The 22,824-nt window shown below is 51.0% G+C and overlaps 8 protein-coding genes across 8 annotated transcripts; 5 read left to right on the top strand and 3 right to left on the bottom strand.

The window, feature by feature from the left end:
* Positions 1-3,095: 3,095 nt before the first annotated feature.
* BKA58DRAFT_464594 (glycoside hydrolase superfamily) lies at positions 3,096-6,022 on the top strand. The gene is made up of 4 exons (XM_046174921.1): positions 3,096-3,187; positions 3,257-3,869; positions 3,934-4,516; positions 4,576-6,022. Exons 2-4 carry the CDS (start codon positions 3,331-3,333, stop codon positions 5,962-5,964), a joined length of 2,511 nt encoding a protein of 836 aa, XP_046031548.1. The 5' UTR covers positions 3,096-3,187; positions 3,257-3,330; the 3' UTR covers positions 5,965-6,022.
* A 132-nt stretch (positions 6,023-6,154) lies between these two features.
* Positions 6,155-8,649, top strand: BKA58DRAFT_464593 (uncharacterized protein). Its single transcript, XM_046174920.1, has 3 exons — positions 6,155-6,657; positions 6,712-7,061; positions 7,118-8,649. Exons 1-3 carry the CDS (start codon positions 6,598-6,600, stop codon positions 8,436-8,438), a joined length of 1,731 nt encoding a protein of 576 aa, XP_046031547.1. The 5' UTR covers positions 6,155-6,597; the 3' UTR covers positions 8,439-8,649.
* On the top strand, positions 8,647-10,772 carry BKA58DRAFT_22722 (aldehyde dehydrogenase domain-containing protein). Its single transcript, XM_046166394.1, has 2 exons — positions 8,647-8,960; positions 9,017-10,772. Exons 1-2 carry the CDS (start codon positions 8,893-8,895, stop codon positions 10,503-10,505), a joined length of 1,557 nt encoding a protein of 518 aa, XP_046031546.1. The 5' UTR covers positions 8,647-8,892; the 3' UTR covers positions 10,506-10,772.
* Positions 10,773-11,980, top strand: BKA58DRAFT_447294 (uncharacterized protein; the record flags this gene model as incomplete). The annotated part of the gene is made up of 1 exon (XM_046174230.1): positions 10,773-11,980. Exon 1 carries the CDS (start codon positions 11,039-11,041, stop codon positions 11,978-11,980), a length of 942 nt encoding a protein of 313 aa, XP_046031545.1. The 5' UTR covers positions 10,773-11,038.
* A 533-nt stretch (positions 11,981-12,513) lies between these two features.
* Positions 12,514-14,672, bottom strand: BKA58DRAFT_416582 (uncharacterized protein). The gene is made up of 2 exons (XM_046172599.1): positions 14,061-14,672; positions 12,514-13,893 (listed from the first exon to the last, which is right to left on the bottom strand). The coding sequence occupies exons 1-2, from the start codon at positions 14,205-14,207 to the stop codon at positions 12,784-12,786; spliced, it is 1,257 nt and encodes a 418-aa protein (XP_046031544.1). The 5' UTR covers positions 14,208-14,672; the 3' UTR covers positions 12,514-12,783.
* A 1,124-nt stretch (positions 14,673-15,796) lies between these two features.
* BKA58DRAFT_447286 (uncharacterized protein) lies at positions 15,797-17,509 on the bottom strand (the record flags this gene model as incomplete). The annotated part of the gene is made up of 1 exon (XM_046174229.1): positions 15,797-17,509. One exon carries the CDS (start codon positions 17,507-17,509, stop codon positions 15,797-15,799), a length of 1,713 nt encoding a protein of 570 aa, XP_046031543.1.
* A 1,776-nt stretch (positions 17,510-19,285) lies between these two features.
* Positions 19,286-20,919, top strand: BKA58DRAFT_351718 (uncharacterized protein; the record flags this gene model as incomplete). The annotated part of the gene is made up of 3 exons (XM_046168554.1): positions 19,286-20,003; positions 20,119-20,402; positions 20,455-20,919. The coding sequence occupies 3 exons, from the start codon at positions 19,286-19,288 to the stop codon at positions 20,878-20,880; spliced, it is 1,428 nt and encodes a 475-aa protein (XP_046031542.1). The 3' UTR covers positions 20,881-20,919.
* A 262-nt stretch (positions 20,920-21,181) lies between these two features.
* Positions 21,182-22,736, bottom strand: BKA58DRAFT_464588 (uncharacterized protein; the record flags this gene model as incomplete). The annotated part of the gene is made up of 2 exons (XM_046174919.1): positions 21,182-22,542; positions 22,596-22,736. 2 exons carry the CDS (start codon positions 22,734-22,736, stop codon positions 21,268-21,270), a joined length of 1,416 nt encoding a protein of 471 aa, XP_046031541.1. The 3' UTR covers positions 21,182-21,267.
* Between the last annotated feature and the right edge of the window lie 88 nt (positions 22,737-22,824).

Here is a 22,824-nt window from a genome sequence, read left to right as displayed (position 1 = left end):
CTCTAAGAGCTATCGTCTGCCGACATATCGATAACTCCATTCAGTACTCTCGCCTCAAACCTCAGCTTCTTCCGCAATTCGTATAGGATGTCCTCCAGATCCCAAACTGCATTGACCAGTTCCGTTCTAGCCCCAGCAACTTCATATCTCAGAGCACCAGCGTCCCACACCTCATTTACAACGCCTACTACGCTTACCCATTCCTTAAGCTTCACGTTGGCGTCCTTCACATCATTTGCCGAGTTCTTGAGAGCCGGTACGAGCAGGTCTTCTTCTAATTGTTTCCTTAACCACTCAGCGTCTCTTAGGTTTCCAGCGTGGTGTGGTTTGTGTTCGAGGTATTGTTGGCAGCTTTTCCATTTGCTCATCACATCGAGAATGTCTTCAATAACGACGGTGTTGGCAGTGGTGGTGGGAAGTTTGGAACTCATGGTGTAGATGACGAAGAAAGTAGGCGTAGAAGAATGATGTTATAGTCGTTGTGAGTTTGCTACTTGTGCTTGCTGTACATGTATAACCATGAAGGGAATAATGTCCCGGTTGGCGGCGCTTTTGAGGGTCTCAGTATGCACCAGACAGATATATAGCTTTGTAAAGATTCCAGCCTTGACTGTAAAGGGTAGAAGGCCACCTGCTCAACTTTTGGGGACTTGGATGCATGCATGCCACGACTCAATAAGAAGTAGTCGAGTCGATCCTTTCTTGCTCAATGTCAAACATTCCCAAAACAAGTCTGATCAATATCTTCTCTGAAGGAAGACCAGGTATGTCTCGCGAAGAAGTCCAAATCTTCACGAAGCATCATCCCGAATTTTGTTGCCAAACTTCCGCAAAGTCCACAACCCCAGCATTGGAAAGCCACGGATGGCCGTGGGCGACATGAACTTTCCCCACTTAATGCAATGAGCCTTCGACATTCCGAATACTCCCGGATTAATTATTTCCGGCCTTTCAAAAAGCTGCAACATCCAACGCCTCTCCTGCTTTTCTCATCCTTTGCTTGAGTCCCTCCACTTCCTTCTCCAGCACCTTTGATCGCTTCTCAGCTTGTACGAAACATGCCTGGCTTTGACTGAACTGATCCCGAAGACCGTTGTCTTCGTTGATTGTATTGGCGTGTCGCTCGACCAATTCATCGTATTGACTTTGGATGCCGCGGTACGCATCTTGACTGAAAATGCTTTCGTTCTTGACTCTGCTTATCTCAGCTGTGAGTCTGGCGACTTGTGCTTGGAGCTGATAGTTTACTGCCGTCTGTACTCTGAGTTGTTCAGCAGTCATTGTTTGCGTGTCGATCTCTGCTCTCAAATTGGTATTTTCTCTTTCACTGTTTGATATTCGGGCTTCCACGCGGGTTGCCATAATCGGATGTTCTGGGGTTAGTGATCGCCGTATGATGCTGTGCGGTGGATTTATGTATGGAGATATTAGCTTGGAATATGATTTAAGCTATCGCATGTACGCACGATATAACTGTAACCACGACGCTTAATCCTCGCTATTATGTATTAGTTCTTCCAAGTGGAATAATTGCGGATCTTGTAACTTACCTGCTGTTGGCATGAACCCATCGTCGCCGGTGCGTTTCTTAGATGCGACAATGTCGTGCGTCAAGTCAGGCTTGTCTGGACCCGGGTCTGGTTTCGGAGTGAATGTTGGTACAGATTTCTGTTGCTGCTTCTGTACTTTTGCGTGAGGCTTTGGGCGGCTGCCTTTATTTGCGATCCACGCGCAAGCTTTCGAAAAGTCCATCAAAAAATACCTGTAGCTTTCGATTACTCAATGTGACCAGAAGCTAAGAAGAAATAAAGTGCCATCGCCCGTATTCTGTTATAAAAGGTTTGTTCGCCAACTGAATGGTCTCCAAGATCACAAAAGGATTCGTCAATGTCGACATGACTGAGGCTGCACCGTTGTATGCGATAGATGCTTGAGTCTGGGTTGATATAAAAGTATCCAATCTGATGATGTTTCAACCCATGCACGAAGACGTAGACCAAAGGTTTGAAATCCAGAAACCGGGCGTCGAAAGTGCCTAGAGTAAATACCATCTCGGACGCGTCCTTTGGCCAATAAGCGTCGACTATTGGACCAAAGCTCTTGCGATGGCTGAATTTGATGGTCTCGGAAGTCGGGAGCTTTTCAAAGTCATCGGGTATGAGGGATTGTGCATGTCTGGAGATTGTTTGCGTAAACTAATTCTGTGCGCTTTCATCGATAATGATGGGGTTATCGGTATTGGCATGTCTCATCGTGGGGAAGCGTTGCCGTCTAGCACTGCCAGATCAGTAACTGTGGGCTCAACGGGCTGTTAGTATTGTCCCAATTGCGATGGTCATGTTGCACGCACAAGGTAGTGTTGCAGAGGCGAAAGAGAAGGGCCGAGAAAGATGTGTTTTGTAATTAGATGTGATGAGAGATAATGTTTGGATTTGAAGGAGATTAGAGACTTATATATAGAGGCACGATATCAAACTCTAGGTGTATGAAGTGGTAGAATGTAGGTTACAAGAGTGGTAGAATGTAGGTTACAAGAGTGGTATGTGAGAGCGATGTACGGGCCCTGCATGGACATCGAGAAGCTATCCCGACAAGGTAAAGGTGATCAGATGCAGGTTGGGTAAGAACAAAATTCCTACGAGGATTATTAACAAACCTGGTCGACCAGCATCACTGCGGCCCTGTCAATTGTCTTGGATGAGCCTGTACGTATGATTGCAGGGACACGACAGGCTCCTTACCACGCGCATGTAGTCATAGAGCTCAACAAAGTAGTGCTATATCTAGTTCACGAATTGAGAGAAAGGCACGATCGTCTATCGGCCGCAGGCGGTCGGTCATGTGCGAGATGGCTGATGACGTCGTAGTTGCCCTGATGGATCTATCGTCGTTGCGGCGCAAACGTTCAGGAATACGAGCACCTCGTCCCGACCATCGTGAAGTTCCACCAAACACCGTTTCGCGTACCATCAAGATTGCGGAGATTTCGTCCACGTGTACAACGATCGAAATGCGCGCTACCATCGGCTGTTGACCGGTTCGGCGGACTTGCTGAACCAGTTGTCGCCGATCTTCTCCCACCCCGCCATCCATCTCCACAATCCACCAGTAAAGCTTGAGCCTCACTCCGCACGCTTAACTGGTCTTGTCTCCGCGCCCAGCTTTTAGGCTGAAGTACGGTGCGACTGTTAGACTTCATTTTGCTTCCTCAATAGCTGCCGTAAATGAGTTAATGACGTGTTGATCATGAGGAAAGCATGGTGACCTATAAAAGATCTTTGGTACGGCGGCCAGTATGCGGCTATTGACCGCTATCCATCGACGTCAATCATGCGACTTCAACTCACCACACTGTTGTGCGTGCTGAGCTTTGCTTCAGCGGAAGATGGCTCACAGGGCTGGCTGCGCTACGCTCCTATACCGGACGGGCCATGCGCACAGTCAGTACCCGCGAAGATCATCGCCCTGAACAGCACGAAAGTGAGCCCTGTCTACACCGCAGGCCAAGAGCTTCAGAGGGGCGTAGGGGGCATCATCGGACGAAAGCTCAACGTGAGTTCTAGTGCAGACCAAAGCCAGTCTGCCATCATTGTGGGAACTTGGGACGCCTACGTAGCGGCGTACGGAAGCATCGATGAATGCGAGAATCTGGACGAAGATGGTTTCTTCCTCAGCACAGCTACACCTGGCAAAGTCATAATCGTTGGAGAGAACGAGCGCGGCGCTCTCTATGGTGCCTTCGAATATCTTTCTCAGCTCGCGCAAGATAACGTCACGGCTGTCTCAGCGGTATACAACCCGCAGGTACCCATCCGATGGACTAATGAGTGGGATAATATGGATGGCAGTATCGAACGGGGCTATGCAGGGTTAGTGATCTTCATTTACGAACAACATGTGAGACATATACTGACTTCGTACATCCGCATTCAGCCCTTCACTATTTTTCCGGGACGGTTTCGTTGTGGACAACACGACGCGGGTCGCTGAATACGCTCGCCTGCTCGCATCAATTCGTGTAAACGGCGCCATCATCAACAACGTCAACGCAAACGCCACCCTACTCAACGATCGCAATGTCGAAGGCCTTGGTAGACTCGCTGATGCGATGCGACCGTGGGGTGTGCAACTTGGGATATCACTCAACTTCGCATCTCCAAATGCTTCGTTAGGCACATTTGATCCACTCGACCCAAAGGTAGATGCATGGTGGGCCAACATTACCGACCGAATTTATTCCAAGGTTCCAGACATGGCCGGCTATCTCGTAAAAGCGAATTCAGAGGGACAGCCAGGCCCATTGACTTACAACCGAACACTCTCAGACGGCGCCAACATGTTCGCGAGGGCAGCCAAACCCCATGGTGGTGTCGTCATGTTCCGTGCCTTCGTGTATGACAATCACATCAATGAGACCAACTGGTACAACGACAGAGCAAATGCGCAACTGGAATTCTTCCAGCATCTCGACGGGAAGTTTGACGACAACGTTGTTGTTCAGATCAAGTTCGGCCCGGTATGTCTACAGACGTTATTCATCTGAGAGCAGACTAACGTGTCTCCGTTTCTCCGCAGATTGACTTTCAGGTTCGAGAACCCGCATCGCCACTATTTGGATCTTTGCGCCACACAAGCACAGCTATCGAGCTACAGATCACGCCAGAGTATCTCGGCCAGAATTGCCACCTAGTCTACCTTGCGCCACAGTGGAAGGAGATACTCGAATTTGATATGAGATCTGACAATCAGTCATCCAAAGTCAAAGACATCATCACTGGAGAGCGCTTCAAGCGACCATTGGGTGGTTATGCAGGCGTGACAGGAGTTGGATCAAACGCGACGTGGCTAGGCTCACATCTCGCCATGTCCAATCTGTATGCCTACGGACGACTAGCCTGGGACGCATCGGCGGACCCCGAGACTATTCTGCAAGACTGGATTCGATTGACATTCGGCTTTGACCAGGACGTTCTTGACACCATCACCGATATGTCCATGAGGTCGTGGCCCGCATATGAAAACTACAGCGGCAATCTCGGTATCCAGACCTTGACAGACATTTTGTACACACATTTTGGACCAAACCCTGCTTCGCAAGACGGTAATGGATGGGGCCAATGGACGCGCGCCGATGCACTCAGTATCGGCATGGACCGTACCGTGAAGAACGGCACTGGCAATGCTGGGCAGTACCCGCCCGAGGTCGCTCAGATCTTCGAGGACATTGAATCGACACCGGACAATTTACTGCTCTGGTTCCATCACGTTCCGTATACGCAGCGACTGAAATCTAACAAAACTGTTATTCAGCATTTCTACGACGCCCACTACGAGGGTGCTGCTACTGCGCAGGAGTTTGTCGGACAATGGGAATCCTTGAAGGGCAAAATCGACGACGAGCGATTTGAACACGTCCTGTTCAGACAGGTCTTTCAAGCCGGCCATTCGCTTGTGTGGCGAGATGCAATCAACGAGTTCTACCACAACCTCTCGCAGATAGCAGACGAGAATCAGCGCGTAGGCAATCACCCGTACCGCATTGAGGCGGAAGATATGATGCTGGATGGTTTCATGACTTACGCCGTAAGCCCTTTTGAGACCGCTTCCGGGTATACGGCTATCGTTGCTGTGTCAAACTCCACAGCGGGCGTCGCGACCGCTAATGTCACGTTCGCCTCGGGAACGTATGACGTCGCTGTTAATTATTACGATTTGATCGGAGGTAAAGCGAAGTACGAACTCAAGGTTGGCGATCGTATCGTAGGTAGCTGGGTGGGGGATCTGGAAGACAAGCTGGGGCACGCGCCGAGCGTATATCTCGATGGGCACTCGGCGACGCGCATCACATTCAGAGGTGTTGAGGTTCAGCAAGGTGACGTGGTGCGACTCACTGCGCAGGCCGATGGGATAGAGCCCGCCCCGGTCGATTACCTCTCATTTTTGCCACCTGGCATTGTTGACTGAATCGATTGTGCAGGAAGGATGTACAAAAAAGAAAAAAAGATGCGAAATTGAAATTGACGTCCTCGCATTCGCAGACGCGACAATCTAATGTTTCCACTGCCCAGTCGGCTTCATTTCCACTGCCGGGATCCCCTGCGCGCCTCCCGTTCCGCCTAACCCACAATAGCGACTTGTCTCCTATTCCCCCAGCCATGGCAACACCACAGCCCAGTCGTTGGTGGCATTGAGAGACGGGGAATATACGCTGCACTCCCGCAATTTGAGGCCCGTCTCTTGCATTAGCCACTGCTTTGGAGAAGCAAAGCCCAACAACACCCAATCCTTCCTCAAACAATGCGCAGCCTGTTTCCTTCGTAAACTGAGTGTGATCTGTGTCTTCCCCCTTTCGCATCCAACGTCGTGGGCCACCAAGTAACCGGCGGGCACGCAAAAGCTTGAGATCCGTGCCGCACGCCAGTACTTCACGATGTGACAAGCTCGTCAGCTCCGACCAAGCCAACACACCTTTCGAAAATCGCCGACAGCATCGCCGTCCCCAAAACAAACACGACAGCCACGACAGCCCGGCAGCGCCCTCAACGTCTTTTTCAAAGTGCACATTAGCATCAACTTTGTCATCGCACATTCAAACTAATGTCGCGTCCTAGTACAGTCGCTGCCCGATGCGCTGCGCTAGGAACTTCGATCGCCCAGGTAGCCGCTTCACATGTTCGACTTTGCAGCTACACACGCTAACGCCCAAAGCAGGTCATCCCGGATATCAGCAGCTTCGCACGCAAACACCGCGATGCGCGTCACGACCTAAACAAGATCAATAGCGATCTGCTTGTGATCAAGACTGGACTGAGTGTTGCGCAAGACGACTTTTCGGCAAGGTGGGCCGAGCTACCGGCGTCTCTTATTGATGCTGTTTCACGCGTGCTGGACTCATGTGACGACACCAGTGAGCGATTGCACAAGGCCTTTCTCAAGCTCTCTTATGGTAGTAAACCGAAAGAGGACTGGCGTGCGCTGAAGGACGGATCTTTGGTGAATCTACGGCATGATCTTGACGCTTCGAAGGTGGTGCTAGAGTTATGTCTGGACTATGTCGCACTGTAAGTCGTTCACACCAGAAACGAACGAGTATTGAACGAAAACTGACTCGACTTAGGTTCTGTCAACAGGACACTCTAGATTCTTTACTTCAAAATTATGTCAGCAACCTCATCACGCAAAGTGATGAATTGCTAAAGAGGACGGACACAGACGAGATTTATGTGAACCAAACAGCACGCGACAAACTATCTTCATTACTACAGGCTGTCCGTCTGCTCCGATCATGTATCACAGCTATTTCGCGGGAAGGGACACCGTCGGCATCACAACTAGCAAAGAGGACTACTCTTCCACGTCCAGATTCTCTAGAGCCAGCCCTTGGCGAGGAGCCTCGAAGCGGCAGGAAGAGCCCTCACGAACAAGCTTCAACACGAAACAGCGCTAACGACGGCATCGGCACATGGCTCGCCAACGTTCCGTCCTTTGAAGACGCGCAGACCCTCTCTTATTCTGCACTCGAACAAACATCTGTTCCAAGGCGACTTCTGATACCGCCATCCCGGGATGACATCACCCCATCGCGTGGTACATTTTACACCGATGATGGTGCGGCATCAAGTCCCACGCTGGTACCACCAGAGTCCCGACTCAAGAAGTCATACAGCTGGTGTACTGATCTCTCAGGGAAGGCGAGCACTCGGTTACAACTTGCGTCCCGACACGCATCGAAACAAGCATCAAAATATACATCAACGCTGTCCAGCTCAGACGTCTCCATCTTCCAGAAGAAGATCACCTCGGACCGGATAGCTGTGACGAAGGGCAAACGAAAAGAGCTGGAGCCAAACCAAAGGGCGGCGGTTGATCGAATTCTGGCAAACATACCAGCGGAAGCGACAGCTGCCGAAGTGGAGAGGGTGATATGGGAAGGCGCAAACCCGATGGCGACGCATCCAGAGTTTGGGTACTTCTTCATTCGAGTAGCGTACGAAATGTCGCCAGATATCCTCACCCTTCTCTTGGATTTTGGGGCTGACATCACTCGTGTCAATCCGGCACCATCATCGTACTACTCGGCAATGCATGCCGCTACATTGGGACGACAGCTTCAGACTGTTCGTTACCTTGCTTCTTTGGGTCACTCGATCGACAACCCTGACCATGATGGAGAAACGCCTCTCCATCTCGCTTGCAGGACGCCTGGCGCGTCTGCGATAGCAAAGTACCTTGTTGAAGCTGGTGTGGACGTGAACTTTGAGGCGAAGAACGGACGTACACCGCTACAGTCCGCCCTCAAAGCGGTCAGGCTCGAGGGCAAGGAGAGAAGCATGCTGATTGAGCTCCTGCAGACACATGGGGCTGAGGGTGAAGTGAAGAGGGATTTGGACTGTGGGAGGGGTAACGAGAAGGGAAGACATGTGCTTGGATTAACATGAACTTCCAGGTTGATCAGGACAAAATGAAAGTTCCTTTGTTTCTGCTTCCGGCGGCGACGATTACTTCTCTCATTCTTGGGCCTCGCGCCATATCTGATATACTAGGATGGTCATTTGGCTCCGCTTTGTACCCGCAGGGTCTCTTCAGGCGTTGTTATAATACGGTGGTCAACTGAGAATGGCGAAATCGGAAAAGATACCCAAATTATTGTATCACAATCATAATCAATGATATTGAAGCTCTCTGAACCGAACTACAATACTGCTGAGTATTCTTTCCGTCATGTTGTTGATCTGGAAGGCACTCTGAAAGCCGAAACGTCTCTAGCCGCCGCTAACTTATCGTAAGGTCCACTCTTCGTCGGCCACCTCCGCTACCAAAGGCTCCCCCATCTGAGCTTCCCACCCATCCCCAGACATCTGTAGCACACGACTGATCCTCACAACGTGTTATATGGCCAATATGGAAAACACGTACAAGATGTGGGCGGAAGGAAAGGAGGTGGAAGGTCGTGCGGAGCAGTCAGTCAGCGGGACCCCTCATTCGTGACCCACCCTAATTGCTAACAATATCATAGACTCGCCATTGAAGACCCCGCAACTGGGGAAATCTTCGCGCACTGCCATGCTGCATCTGCAGCCGATGTTGAGGATGTTGTCCAAACTGCACACAAGGTCTTTAAATCGGGAGTGTGGTCGAGAGCCCCGCGCCATGTGCGTGCGGACACGCTGGACCGTATCGCGGAACTCCTGACCAAGAATCTCCCAAGACTTATCGCGCTTGAAGTACAGCAGACCGGACGCGCCATTCGTGAGATGAATGCTCAGGTTCCGACCCTTACGAAATGGTTCAAATATTACGCCGCATTGATACGAACAGAGGAGCGCTCTGTCTTGCCTACGGTCGGCAAACTACACAATTGGGTTGACCGTAAGCCGCTCGGTGTAGTCGCGCAAATTACGCCGTTCAACCACCCAATGTTGATTGCTGTCAAGAAGATCGCACCCGCATTAGCCGCGGGCAACTCCATCGTGCTGAAACCAAGTGAGCTGACGCCGCTCACCAGCATCGAGCTTGGCAAGCTTCTGAAAGAGGCCGGCTTGCCCGACGGCGTTTTTTCAGTGTTGTCAGGCGACGGTATCACGACCGGAAAGGCTCTTGTGGAGCATCCGCTCATCAAAAAAGTTGATGTTACTGGCGGCACACCAGCAGGACGCGCCATCGGCGCCATCGCAGGACGCAATCTGGCACATTACACCGCCGAGCTTGGTGGCAAGGCTCCGCTCATCGTGTTTGAAAAAGCGCACATGGATCTTGCGGTCAATGGCATTGTGTTCGCAAGCTTCATAGCCAGTGGTCAGACATGTGTGGCAGCGACGCGTATCATCGTGCAGAACAACATCATCGATCAGGTAGTGGAGAAGCTAAAAGCCAAGGTGCAGAGCATTGAGAGGCGGATGGGCTCGCCGAAGAATGTGGAGTCTATGATGGGTCCCCTCATATCGGCGAGACAGCTCAGTAACGTTGAGACACTAGTCAACGACGCAAAGGACGCAGGTGCGACGGTTGTCACGGGCGGCCAACGAATGACTCACGAATCTTCACTGGACGACACCGATTTCTCGAAAGGCTACTTCTATCCACCAACAATACTGATGGATAGCACCACAAAGAAGATTGTCGATACGCGCATATGGAAGGAAGAGGCCTTCGGGCCTGTCATCGTCGTCGTAGGCTTTGACACAGAAGAAGAGGCCTTGGAGCTTGCGAACGACAGCGAATTCGGCCTAGGTGCAGCCATCTGGACACAAGATCTTTCGCAAGCTTTCCGCGTGTCGGAGAGCATCGAGAGTGGCATCTGCTGGGTCAACACGCATCATCGCAACGACCCGAGTTCCCCATGGGGCGGGATCAAGAGCTCGGGAGTGGGTAGTGAGAACGGTATCGACGCATACAATGCGTATACAACATCGAAGAGTACGATTATAAACTATGCGACTGCGGACGAAGGGCTGGCTAGCGATGACTGGTTCAGGGAGGGCGCTGGCGAGGTGAGATATGGATGAGAGATACCGTGTCTCGATCTGGTGAAAGAGAGGCCGCTATCACACGGAACGTAATGTTTCGTAGAAAGCGTCATTCTTGAACGTCTCGTGTGCTCTAACATAAGCACAGTAAAAGAACACAACAACGGCAATTTCCTATATCATTCCGTACAAGAACTGAATAGAAGTAAAGGAAGGAAGACATTGCTGGCGCTCTGGGTATCCCAGCTGACGCTCGTGATTTCTAGTAGATGGTTCTGCTCATTTCAATATCTCATCAGATCATTGTCGATGATCTCGTGTCTTTCGAAACATGTATACGTGATCGATACTTTCTCTTCAACAATCTGTGACTGGAACCTGGTGGTTGCTGGAACTTTCGCTGAAGGGGGTCTTGCGAATGGCCTAGGCCAGTGAGAAAGAGAGTTTGTGACTAGAATAGGTCACTTCATATGCTAACTATTCCCTACCATACGTTGTGCTGATCTAACCTTCTCTCAACCCTAAGCATCCTGCTGAACTAGTGGCTAGATCTCCAACTCTATCGTCCGATCATGTCAAGCACGAATCGAGATGCGCCAGTGCATGTACCATCCGGAAGTCAAGGAATGGTTCACAAGTCTAATTCATCTCTGACTCTCTCGTCCACTTCGGAGTCCAGATTTCCTGCCATAATCCCATCTGTATCACGAGAGCGAGGCACAGACCCTGATGCTCCTTGGACGGCCAGCACGTGGGTAGGGAATTTCAATAAGGAGAAGATGTTTAGAGCACTGCAGAAGGCGGGCAAACACGTCAGTGTATATGGCAATACGCCTTGGAGAAACTTCGCGTCATGGGATTTCGCCAAGGCTATCGTCGTCTGTCGCAATAAGCGCGTCGACCAAGGACTTATCGAAGGAACACCAGTCATGGACACTGAGAAGAAAATCTATACGCGAAAGCCACGATCCATCGGCTCCGCCACAAAGAACGATCTTTCCCATATACATACAGCTCCAGGGAAAGAGCCCAAATTGATAACGAAACGCCAAATTCGGCTCATTCTGGGGGTCCTCCGTTCACAGCTTCTCATGATCAAAAATGCTGCTAGTGATGAGGCGGAAACCATGCAGCACGGCAGTCCACAAGGGGGAGTAGATGACACAAATCTACTTGGCAACCCTTACCCAGAGGATAGCAGGACACCTCTCACAGACTACAGGATCATATTTGACAGCTCTTCGAGGCCCATCATTTCAGGCGAAGCTGAAATGCTGGTTCGCATGGTCTTGCACCGTCAACACAAATCTCTCTTTTACCGCCAGCAGTGCGGAGACATTGCCGACGAGAAGAAGTTCTACTCGGAGTGCCTTGGAGGAGTCTATGATGTTGAAAAGGCTAAGCTATGGCGAGAGATCATGATGAGCATCAGTGGTGACATTGAAGATAGCGAGATAGGAAAGCAGGTAAGAGCTATTGTCAACGACACTTTTGCCGATGTAGATGATCTGTAGAGGAACGGTCGGCTTTAGGCAGGCCGCGGCGATAGTCCGATAGTGTTAGTCTGCTAGACATTTAATAAATCGTGCTCTCAGAAGTTAGTATTGCGAGAGGGAGTGCTTTGGTGTGTGCCAAATGGAACGGACGAGCAAAGCCCCGGAGATGGCTGGGGTCACGTGGGGTATCTTGCGTCGCGAGAATGACATCATCATTTCGGCGGAACTTTGCGACGCGTTCACGGGTCGCAACCTACGGCTGCAACACCGCCCATCGACAATTCCAAGTATACACTGCTCTTTTCAGCATACGCGTCATGTTCAAAAGCTTCGATTAGTACGAACAGCATGAAGCGCATGCAATGCCCGCGCAACTGGCCATGCAGCGGCCTACCAGGGGTGGCAGCCACAGCGCTCCAGGGCTCGATATCTCTCCAACCCAACAAGCAAGTAAAAAGGATCAGGCTCTCTTGATGACAGATATTGGAATAGTTGCCATATACGTTATTATGGCTGACCTACTAAAATCACAACAAGACAGATGTATATAGGCAAACAATCCTCTCGTTTATGAGCCCCGAGCCTAAGGCTGAATATACACCCAAAATCGACTCGATTGGCACACACCAACTTCCGTACTACTCATCGTCAAGAGAAAATCGTCGTCGGTAGGATCGTTCAAGCTCCACAGCATCTTTTGCTCCCCAGCGCGACGCTCGTCCTCGGCATCCAACTCGCGATCGCCAATCTTGCCTGGATACCCAGGTGCTAGAAGCTTGTCGAATAGAATCCGTCCACCGATTGCAACATCGTCGCTAGCCTTAGCTCGAGAGACAGCACGCTGCTCTTCGTGGTCTAGGTTGTCCGTAATAAATGCAGGCAGGGGTGGAATGTTGTGCCTGAACTGAACGGGTACACCGACTAGTCTGATGGCCAAAGCGATACTGCTTGCTACGGAAGCGCTTGTTCTCAGGGCCAGGAGCTTTCGCGCAAATGTCGCACTCGATAGTCTCCTTCACATGGCACGCGTTGGCATAATGCACGTCTGCCTTTTCACAGTACCAACAAAACTGAGCAGTGCCCCACGTCTGCGGCGGGATAGTCTTCTTCTCCTCAGCAAGATCGGTCCATATAGCATGGATAGAGCGGCCGGCGATAGTGCAGTCCCATGGGAATTGATCAGGAGGCGCACCCAGATACAGTACTGGGAAGAGGACGACGAAAAAGAACAGTGTCATCCCATACACTGCATCGTTGGAGCTGCTGTGCATCCAGATGCTGGTGGTGTTGACTTGGAGTCCACGAAGAAGCTCGACGAACCTCGGCAAACTTTTACCGCGTTCTTTATCTGGTGCAGCGACGGTACCAGCGTGGCTCGCCAGTGCTCTAAGCGATCGGATCGTGAGCACGACACTGTAAAGCTTAGTGGTGTTAAGGCCCCATTGCTGCTCCAGCTGGCGCTCATAATTATTCAGGCCTTGACCAAAGAAAATTACTGGCCTCTTCGACCCATCGTCGCAGCGCTGAAAACCGAGAAACTTGACCAGGACTGCTTGGGCCGCAGACTTCGTAACGAAGCGCGTTTGACAAAACTTTGGGTTCGGCTCGGAATGATCGAAAGGTATACCAGATTTGTCTTTCCCCTTGTTCCGCATGTGACACATCTCCACGATGGGGATGTAATATACCGCAAAGTTTCGAATGAGATCTCCAGAATCACTTTGACTCTTGCAGTCACGAAGCTTCTTCATCGGAGAGACGGCTAGACTACACTCATTGATGATCTTCACCGGGCTATCGGGAGGTTGGTTGTACCATTCCAGGTCTAGACATACACCGAGCGTATCATCCCACTCTGCCGGTGCGCCTGGGATCGGAGTAGTGCTGAATCTGCGCACGAGGTCAAGAGCTTTGCGGCCCTTGCAGAAAGCCTTGATACCCTCAAGAGTGTTCGGAAATATTGTAGTGACCGAAGCCGTGTTGAGTGCTCATGGTGTATGGCTTTGACGATTAGCATGGGTCACGAATGATTAGAGGTTTTCCATACCTCTATATATCCGGAGATGGGGAAGTATTACTTCGAGAACTTTGATCTGACCTTTTCGACACAGATCACACGACCTTCGCGTTTCGATATAATCTCTATTGGTCGAGGAGTCGAGTTGAGCTTCGCTCTGATGGCCTCTGGGAGCAGAAAGCAACATTCATATATTGACAGAGCAGAGTAGCCTGGGAAATAGCGCATGAAAGGCCAGGAGAAAGAGGTAATCGCAACAGGGACGACATATGCAGCGCTTACGCCCGAACGGCAAGAAACATATTTATTGACTTCGCTGACTCAGTCACTGGGCCGACACAGAGTCAAGAATGGGTCCGAACAGTCGGTGATGGCATCGAGAAACTAAACGGCAAGAAGCACTCAAGCGGCCAGCAAGCCAACTGCTCGCTTGATCAGTCCTAGGGGCCGAACGCTGGACGTTGAACAAGCTTCAGCTCGATGCTGGAGAATTGGCTCTTGGTACTAGCCAAACCCGCAACAATGCAACTCTAGCAATGTTTGTGCATTGTAAGTCGACTTTCCTAACATTACAGCGCCAGCCAGCTTGTTCGCCTTCCCCTGTTGGTCAGACATTTCAAGCAGACCGTTCGCACTTTGGGTTGAAATGAGAGTCAGATCATGCGGATTCGTTTTTGTCTGGGGTGACAGCACTATCAGTTTCTAATGAGAATTCAAGCTATTCACCCTTATATCAGCAGGTACAAAGAATATCTGGTCACTGTAATAACGTTCAAAGACGCTCATACTACTCAAAACCCCACTCCCCTCATTAGGCTTGTTGAATTGTCTTCTTGCAATCATGACCAGGTGATTTACCACCGTTGACTTGCCAAGCTGCCTTGTGGGTCCACATGCTAGGGCTCAACCAACTTCTCCAAGACCTCATCCATAGCCCTGTCCGCCTCGCCCATTCTAGCCTCGTTATCATCCCCAGGAAGCTGCCATGAAAGACTGTTCTGTAACCTCTCCCAAAATTCCAAATAATCTCTCATCGGCTCACCCAGCACCGTCTCGACCTCATCCTCCGGAGTATCAGCGCTCACTTGGCGCAGTTCTGCTGAAATGTCGATGAGGAGGCGAATCATCTGCTGAGAATAGAGGTTGATCATGATAGGCGGTGCGGCGAGAGCTAATGACGTCGGCTCGTGGCGCAGAGCGACGCGGTCAGGGTCCAGAGACAGGTCCTTCTCCTTGAGTATGTAGTCCTTGGCAAGGCTGAGCTTGCTGCGTAGCGTCCCGTGGTATTTGGCTTCTTCTTCGCGACTGAAGTTAGCAAAGTCAGGCGCATCGTTGGTTTTGGCGTTGACGAGCGTTGCGACGGTGAGCTTTAGGTGATTGAAACCATTGTCTTGCTGGTTGAAGGCGACTCTTGAATCGGTGTTGCGTGCACTTCCCTCGTGACCGGAGACCCAATGACGACGGAAGTCATTGTCAGCGAAGGCGAGAGTTGTTTTGTCTTTATCGTTGACGCCGATTTTGCGGGTGCGTACTGGCATTGTGGATCTAGCTGGGATTCAATTTTGCGGTCGCGGTAGGAATACGAGGGTGCAAATGATCGAATGATTTCACAACCGCGACCTCGCCGTAAAGGTGGATAGAGAGCTAAGGTGCGCAAAGGCAACATCAAGGTAACGAAGGCATTGTTTGGTGTAGAGCTTGAGGTGTTGGTGAGCACGGACCGCGACTCGCATTCACTACTGTATTGTCATAATGTCCTTTTACCAAACAATTGGTAGAGTTGCAGACTGTTCACAGTGAACCCGTGCATTCTTGACCTAGAACAAATTATCTAGATAGTCTAAGCTGTCCAGGAACCCAATTTGGACCTCTACGCCACCAAGAGCCTGTCCGGTCTCTAATATCTTTTCCGCCTCCTCTAAAGCGGACTCGGTGGCATCACTTAATTGCCTGGTCCCATTGCCATGCGCGACCACCTCCATCCGTTGCGGATCATACTTTTCTTTATGATAGTAGCTGATACCGCTCTTCCGAAGGCGTCTTAGCAGACCGACTAGCGCCATGGTCTCTCCTTCAATAATCATTGGGAATGTTGGCGTGTCGAAAATGCGCATCTCGTACCGAAAGTCTTGTTTTACTGGGTTGTATGTTTCCATCAATATATCGCCCTCCCGATCCTCAGTCTCATCGGGATCTGTGATGCACCAGCTACCATCTTCATAGAGATCATAGGCGATGTGAGAAAGTTCCCACATGATCAGCTTAATACCCTTCGCGCTGATGTACACATACAGCTCGCAGGATTGACGAGCGGCCGATGACGGCGAGTGGAAAATGATCTGTGAAGGTTTCCACGAGGTCATACAAGTGTGGGAGGATTCTTCCGATTTTGGGTCCTGGAATATCTTTCTTACTCCCCTAGCGTATTGGAAGATATCACGACATATTCGTCGACTGTATATGAAGGGAGCCTGTTGTGCGAAGGCGTTGGCAATTTTTTCCCTTGTCATCACTCGCGCCATCTTAGCGTTCCTGCAAGTGCACGGCGTATCGACGAAAGTGTTGGAGTTTGCTGTGTTGTAGGCTTTGTGAAGTTTCTTTTGTGGGTTGTCTTGGTGCCAATCAGGCTGGTTTTCATCCTCGTGAGTATGCTTGCGTTTCAGGCCCGCAATGGCAGGCGGGATATACGAGTACGATTCTGGTTCATCGTGCGCAAACCCTGGGACGCCTTGGAGTGTTAAACCCAATGAAACATGGCCTGCATTGGTCTTCGGCTCCCTATTCGACTTCATGACATCGTTCGCTATAGTGGGGGCATCAAAGTGGCCAGAGCTATCTTCTTTCGTTGATTGTGAGGATTCCCCGCTGAGAGTTGAACGGAGTAATGAAGAAGCTACGAGACCCACACTGTTCCCTTTCCGTACCTTGACGTGAGCCAAAAGAGCCTCGATTATTGCATCTGCGGACGTCTTCGGGGCCCGTAGAGATCTGATGTCGTACCCATCGTCCTTTAGCAATTTCAATCGTTCGATGTTGTTGGCTTTCTGCTTCCATGTCTTTTTATCCCAGACTTTGTCCAAGCTCAGTGCCTTGTGAGCGATGCCTTTACTTGCTTTTTGTTCCCATTCCTTATCCTCTGACGAGAGTTTCGTGCATGGGTGTGATTGTGGGATGACAGGAGCCGTCTTGGATGGGTCCGCGGCTGGTAGAGGCAGACTGCCGGCGAGATCATCGGTGTGCGAACGTATCGGCGTTGAAGGTAAAGGAGGCATTTGGGGCGCGGGGCTGTTTGCTGCCTGGGTGTCAGAGACATCATTTCTTACGCGCATCCGCTCAATGAGGTCTTCATTCGGGTGTTGATAGTTTGAACCATTGGCAAGGGCTTGCGCAAGGTACAGCTGATCGATGGTGAGATCCTTCGGCTTGCTATACTCCGTGTCCCACGAATGGTTGATAAGACGAGGCTCAAAGGCGACAAAGCGGTTATTCCTTGGTGAACGCTGGTGAACCCTCCTGTCGATGCAATGCATCTTACACGAAGCAAGTCTTGTGACTGTAGTTAGTATCTCGTAAAAGGTGCAAGGATAATATTTGGTACCGGTTTGCTATGCGGGTACGTTTAGCGTTTTTCCAAACCAGTATGCTTGGATGGAACTGGGTGGTTCTTCCGTGCAGGACAAGAGGCCAGCCAAAGAAGTAGAGTCGACTGGTTGTGTGGAGTGTAAGAGGTCAGCGGAGGGTTTATTTCGCGTCCGTAGTTATACAGGAAGCAGTTATATCTTGTGGGGCAGGTTGCTTTCCCTCCACGTTGTGTGACATGATCTTTGGCGCGTGTGAGTGACGCTGGATAGCTTTCACCACGTTGAATTGCCAAGGTGTCCGTAAGGAGAGCTGGTTGAGAAGCGGATCGAAGCGACCCAGTAGGGCGTAGCTGCGGGCTGAGCTTTGATATGCAGCATCTGTGAAAGATCAATAGTATAGCCATCGTAGTGAATATACCGGGTCCATATCCTTGTGCTATTAGTCGGACGCATTGTACAGTGCAGTAGCAAACGACGAAAACTTCAAGTGGAATGCTTCGTTCTGGACTAGTCAACAGAGTTGACTGAATGTCAAGAGAAAGATGGAGCAACCTGTTTTCAGCGAAGCCATATCGTATTGAGTTCATCGCGACGAACAAACTCTGCTGTTTCAAGATTGCGAGCTTGCAAAGAAAACCTTGTCATGTGAGCAAGCAGTGATAGAATAGAATAGGATTCTAGTTCTTGAGGCCACGATTGGAGCTAGGAGCCGCCATAGCGGAACGGGATGACAAAAAGATTGCTTGCTCGACGTGACGGGCAACGGAACCATTGAGAGAGCCCGTAGCAGAGATTCCTAGAAGGAGCGGTCTACCAGTCCATCGTTGAATGTCGAGTGTTGGAGCAAGCACACGCCCTGTGGGATGTGCAGTAGTGCTGCTCTGGCCAAGGACTGACGCATTGTTCTGGCCAACAGTTTAGGAGCCTCGTCCCGCGTTCTTGTCGTAGTGTAGGAGAACACTCGCTTTCCTGCATGAGACATAGTTCCGAAATGGCGCTGATGGTGTAGGTGATTGAATCTGGTTGTTGTGAAAGACGCGAGAGCGCGTGGGCGACGTGACACACTAGCTTTTATGGCGTCATTTATCCAACCACCTTCAATTCAAACACATCTTTGCTCCTGACATCATTCCTTCCAATCTGACTGCCATGCTATAGTATCATCTAGACATCGCTAGATGTTTCCATAGCTCCTGTCCCTCATTCAGTCCACGCGTCTTTCGGACCCGGGCTCTGACCATCTCAAGCCGTTAATTCGCGACGATATGCATCACGGCCTTTCTGAATTTATCCGGCAGGTACATGCTTACTTCTCAATTCGTACTGCATTCTCGATACCGCGTTCGCTTTCCATGAGGCGTACATCCATCGCGCCATTTCCTTCACGCTCACTGTCTCCTCGTCTCCGCCCTCGTGGCATCTTGTTCGATGGTAACAATTGCATGGTCATGCCCGTACTTCGAAGATGTCTTCAGCACGAGTATACGTTTTGGCCGAACGTTGGTGCCGCTTATGCGCGCATCCGTGTGTTGCTCATGTCTCTACCCGTTTGTTATCACGCTGTCACGTGAGAAGGTGCTTGCTGCCTCCAGCGCTGGCTGCTTGCCAATGGCTGTCCGTGCTAGCGGTGATAGCACAATCACCTCTATCAACACAATCAGCTGAACTGATACTACGTTGTTATAAACACCGACCCCGTCCTCCCCTCGCTGCAGCGGATTGGCAATGGCCACGCCTGGCAATAACCGCTATGCGATGTTCGCTAGCGCAGACAGCAGCGAAACTGCCGTCCGTAGTCCAGCTGTTGACCCTTCTCAAAATCCGTTCCTGAACCAGATTGCCGATGACTCGTTACCATGGCAAGAGGTCAAGAAGCGCGGCGCTCCTGCAGTGCAGCCGGCACCACCGGTTCGACGCTCTCCGCAAGTGGTGAATGACCGCACCAAGGCTATCCTCAATCGCCCGCGCGCCCAGCAAGGACAAGATCGCGTCGTCTCAGGCTCAACCGATAACACACCCGAAAAGGCATACGATCCACACGAGAACTGGTGTGGTGTCTGCTCGTACAAGTTCGCCAACAAGGCTACACTGCTCAGTCACATCAAGCAGAGCGTCGGACACGAAAACTACTGCAACCTCTGCAAGCGAGTCTTTGTAGACCGCAATGGACTCAAGAACCACGTCGATAATGCAGCGAATCATGAAGTTCACTGCAACCTCTGCCTCTCCGCTTTCAAGGATGACTGGGCTCTTAAGAACCACTTTGAGAATAACTACAGTGTCGGCCATGAGTGGGTGTGTCTCACTTGCCTGCTCGGCTTCAAGACTCGCGTTGAGTTGGAGCGACATCTTCAGGCCGCTGCGAAGCATACGTGGTGCGGAACATGCCAGCGCCGTTTCCGCAATCAAGATGAACGCGATGCACATTGGGAGCAGACGAACAGTAAGTGGTCTGGAAGATTCTAGTATTGCGAGCCCGTGCCTTTTTGCCTGATTTGAGCGTTTATCCTGTTTTTCATCGATCACTATATCTTGAGGACCTGACTGACCAAGGTCAGGGCATAAGCATTGCTTACAGCCAGGTTGCGACTTCGATGGACCGGATCATTCCGCGCTTGCACAACATCTCAAGTGTGATCATTTCCAGTGCGAAGACTGCAAGCGCATATTACCGAGCTTTAACAAGCTCACCCAGCACAACGAGAGCTGTTCATTCGTACTTTCCTGCCCCCAATGCGGCGAGCACTGTGCTGGAAAGACCCGACTGGGTCTCCATCTCGAGAAATGCTTTCTTTGCGAGGAATGTGGCTTCCACACCCACCACGAGGGCAACTACCACATTGTGAGTGATCTGCGACGCGACTAACTCACGACTCCCACGCTGACAACACTAGCACATGACTAAGCACAGGTCCGCTGACATTGGCTGTTGGGCCTGCGACGCACCGATGCGCACCTACTCCAGTCTCATCAATCACTTGGAGTCAGGCAAATGCCCCAATTTCAACGACCCGGCACTTCTTACGCGCTGTCTCGGAAAGTGGTGGTACTCGGCGCTTTACATGGATCTCGATATGCATGCGTCCATTCGCATAGGCCGCGTCGATATCCGCGAGGTACAGCGTTGGTCGGCAGCTGGTGACCTTCACCCTTTCGTGTGTCGCGACGAGGGATGTGGAAAAGTCTTTGGTCATCTGAGTTCGCTGGTGTTGCACTGTGAGAGCCAGGCTTGCGGTTGGGGTGTCGATCGCTTGAACATGCCTGGGCTGGAGAAGGAGTTCAAGCACACGTGTCTTCGGAGGGATAGTGACATTACCTAGGAGCGAGTGCAACCTCCGATGGTAGTGGGCATGCTCGAGAATCGATCTGAAACGCGGAGGACAGTCATTCATTCTGTCTCATCCATGATACTTGGACTACGCCAAGAGATGATCATTCAACAGTCAAAACTCAGTCGTCTGGCTCATAACGTACCATAACGACTTCGTTGACCCATGTTTCATGACTGCGTTGGCTTGTTCAACGTGTATCCACCGAATCAGTCGCGCCAGTGAATTGATCACTATACAGCCTGAAGATGCGAACTGGAAACCCAGCTGGCTATAGTTATAGTATTACAAACGAGTTCATTCGACTGCTCTCCTGACCTTTGGAGTGCTTCATGACAAATGTCACGCGTGACCTTCCATCATCACCTCGTCACAGTCCTACCGCCTCCGCTCAGCCTCCTCGCTGCCCTTGCCCTCTAGACGCCCAGTAATCTTCTTCTCGAACTCATCAGGATGAAGCGTCCTACCTGTCTTGTCCCTGAATCGCCAGCTAACCCTATTCCATACCATTGAGCAATCTTGTTGTAAGATGCGAGCGACTAGACGTAAGTCGTCGGCGGAGAAAGTATCGTCAGGCTTGACTTCGAGTTCGAGAGGACGAGCGGTGATGAGGTGGGTGTTGTTGCTGTTATTCTTCTTGTTATTGGCATTGGGCTTAGAGGGGGCTTGCGGGGGCGCTTTGTTTGAAGGGGCTTTCTGTGCTGGAGCGCTTGCAGTCCACTGGTCGCCTCCGATACCGCCGCCGATGTTGTTGTTCTGGTTGTTATTCGTGTCTGTATTCCAGGTGTTTCCACCGAAGTTATCCCAGCCCGGAGCAGCATCATTCGCGCCGTCTCCACCACTTGTGGTGGCGCCAGGGCCCCATCCACCCTGGGTCTCCCAAGCTTCAACTTCACCTGCAGCTTCTTCCTTCTTCTCTTTCTCTTTCCTCTCATCTTTATTGTTCTTTCCATCATTTTGATCTGCGTTCTTCCCCTTCTTCCCCTTCTTGCCCCCACCCCCTTTGTTGACCTCGTTGGCCTTATATCCCTCCGGTTGGATGTCTTTGAAACGGTCCTGGCAATCTTGCTTCGTCTTACCACCGATTTCTTCGCCCATCTGAGCCCAAGTCTTCGAAGTCTCAGTCTTCATTAGTATGAGCTTTTCATCTTGCTCTTTAGTCCATCCATTTAAATCTCCATCCTTCTTATCGTTATCTTCTGCGACTGTGTTGTTCTCCGGGACAGTCATAGCTTCCCAAAGTGCTGCGGGTTCATCTTTCTTCTCTTTGTTGTCGTTGTCGCCTGTAGCATCTGGAGTAGTGCTCCAGGTGGCTGCAAATGGATCGCTTGCGTCATTGCCCGATTCCTGCACGACCCATGCATCACCTTTGTTACTTGAGGTCTTCTTCGAGCTCGATTTCTTCGATTGGCTCTTTGCATCGGTGTTACCCCAATCATTGTTGCCCCACAGGTTATCTCCATCGGTAGCGGGCTTGGTCGAAGCTGCTTTCTTTGGGGTACCCTTCGCGCCTGGTAGCTCCTTTGCCGGCCGTTGTTCAGAATGTACCTTCGCAAGGCTGGCTGCAGTAAGTCGTGGTTTACCGGTGCCTGTGAGTCTGCCTTTTCGTCCGTCACTCGCGGTCCACTCTACGATACGACCAGGGCTAGACATCTGACAGTAATTAGCCTACGAGCTTCGTCATGGTATTCAAAGGGGGCAGCCACTATGGTAGCAGATTGTCCGGGCTTTCTAGATTGCGGCGGGGGCGGAGGTGCGGGTGGCTTTACTTCCTTGTACGGCTTGTCACTAAAGCCTAGGATGTAGGCCATTGAAACCCTACGCGGAGCGCCATTTGCATCCGTCATCCTGGTAGCTTGGAGGTGTAGGCGCTGAATTCAAAGTGCGGGCGTTGACGCCGCGTGTGAAAAAGGACGCGGTCTGTAAGCGACGGCG

Source organism: Alternaria rosae (assembly GCF_020736505.1).
Source record: "Alternaria rosae strain MPI-PUGE-AT-0040 chromosome Unknown BKA58scaffold_1, whole genome shotgun sequence".
Taxonomy (NCBI): domain Eukaryota; kingdom Fungi; phylum Ascomycota; class Dothideomycetes; order Pleosporales; family Pleosporaceae; genus Alternaria; species Alternaria rosae.
Note: the sequence above shows the minus strand (reverse complement) of the source record. Positions and strands in the feature narration are given on the sequence as shown.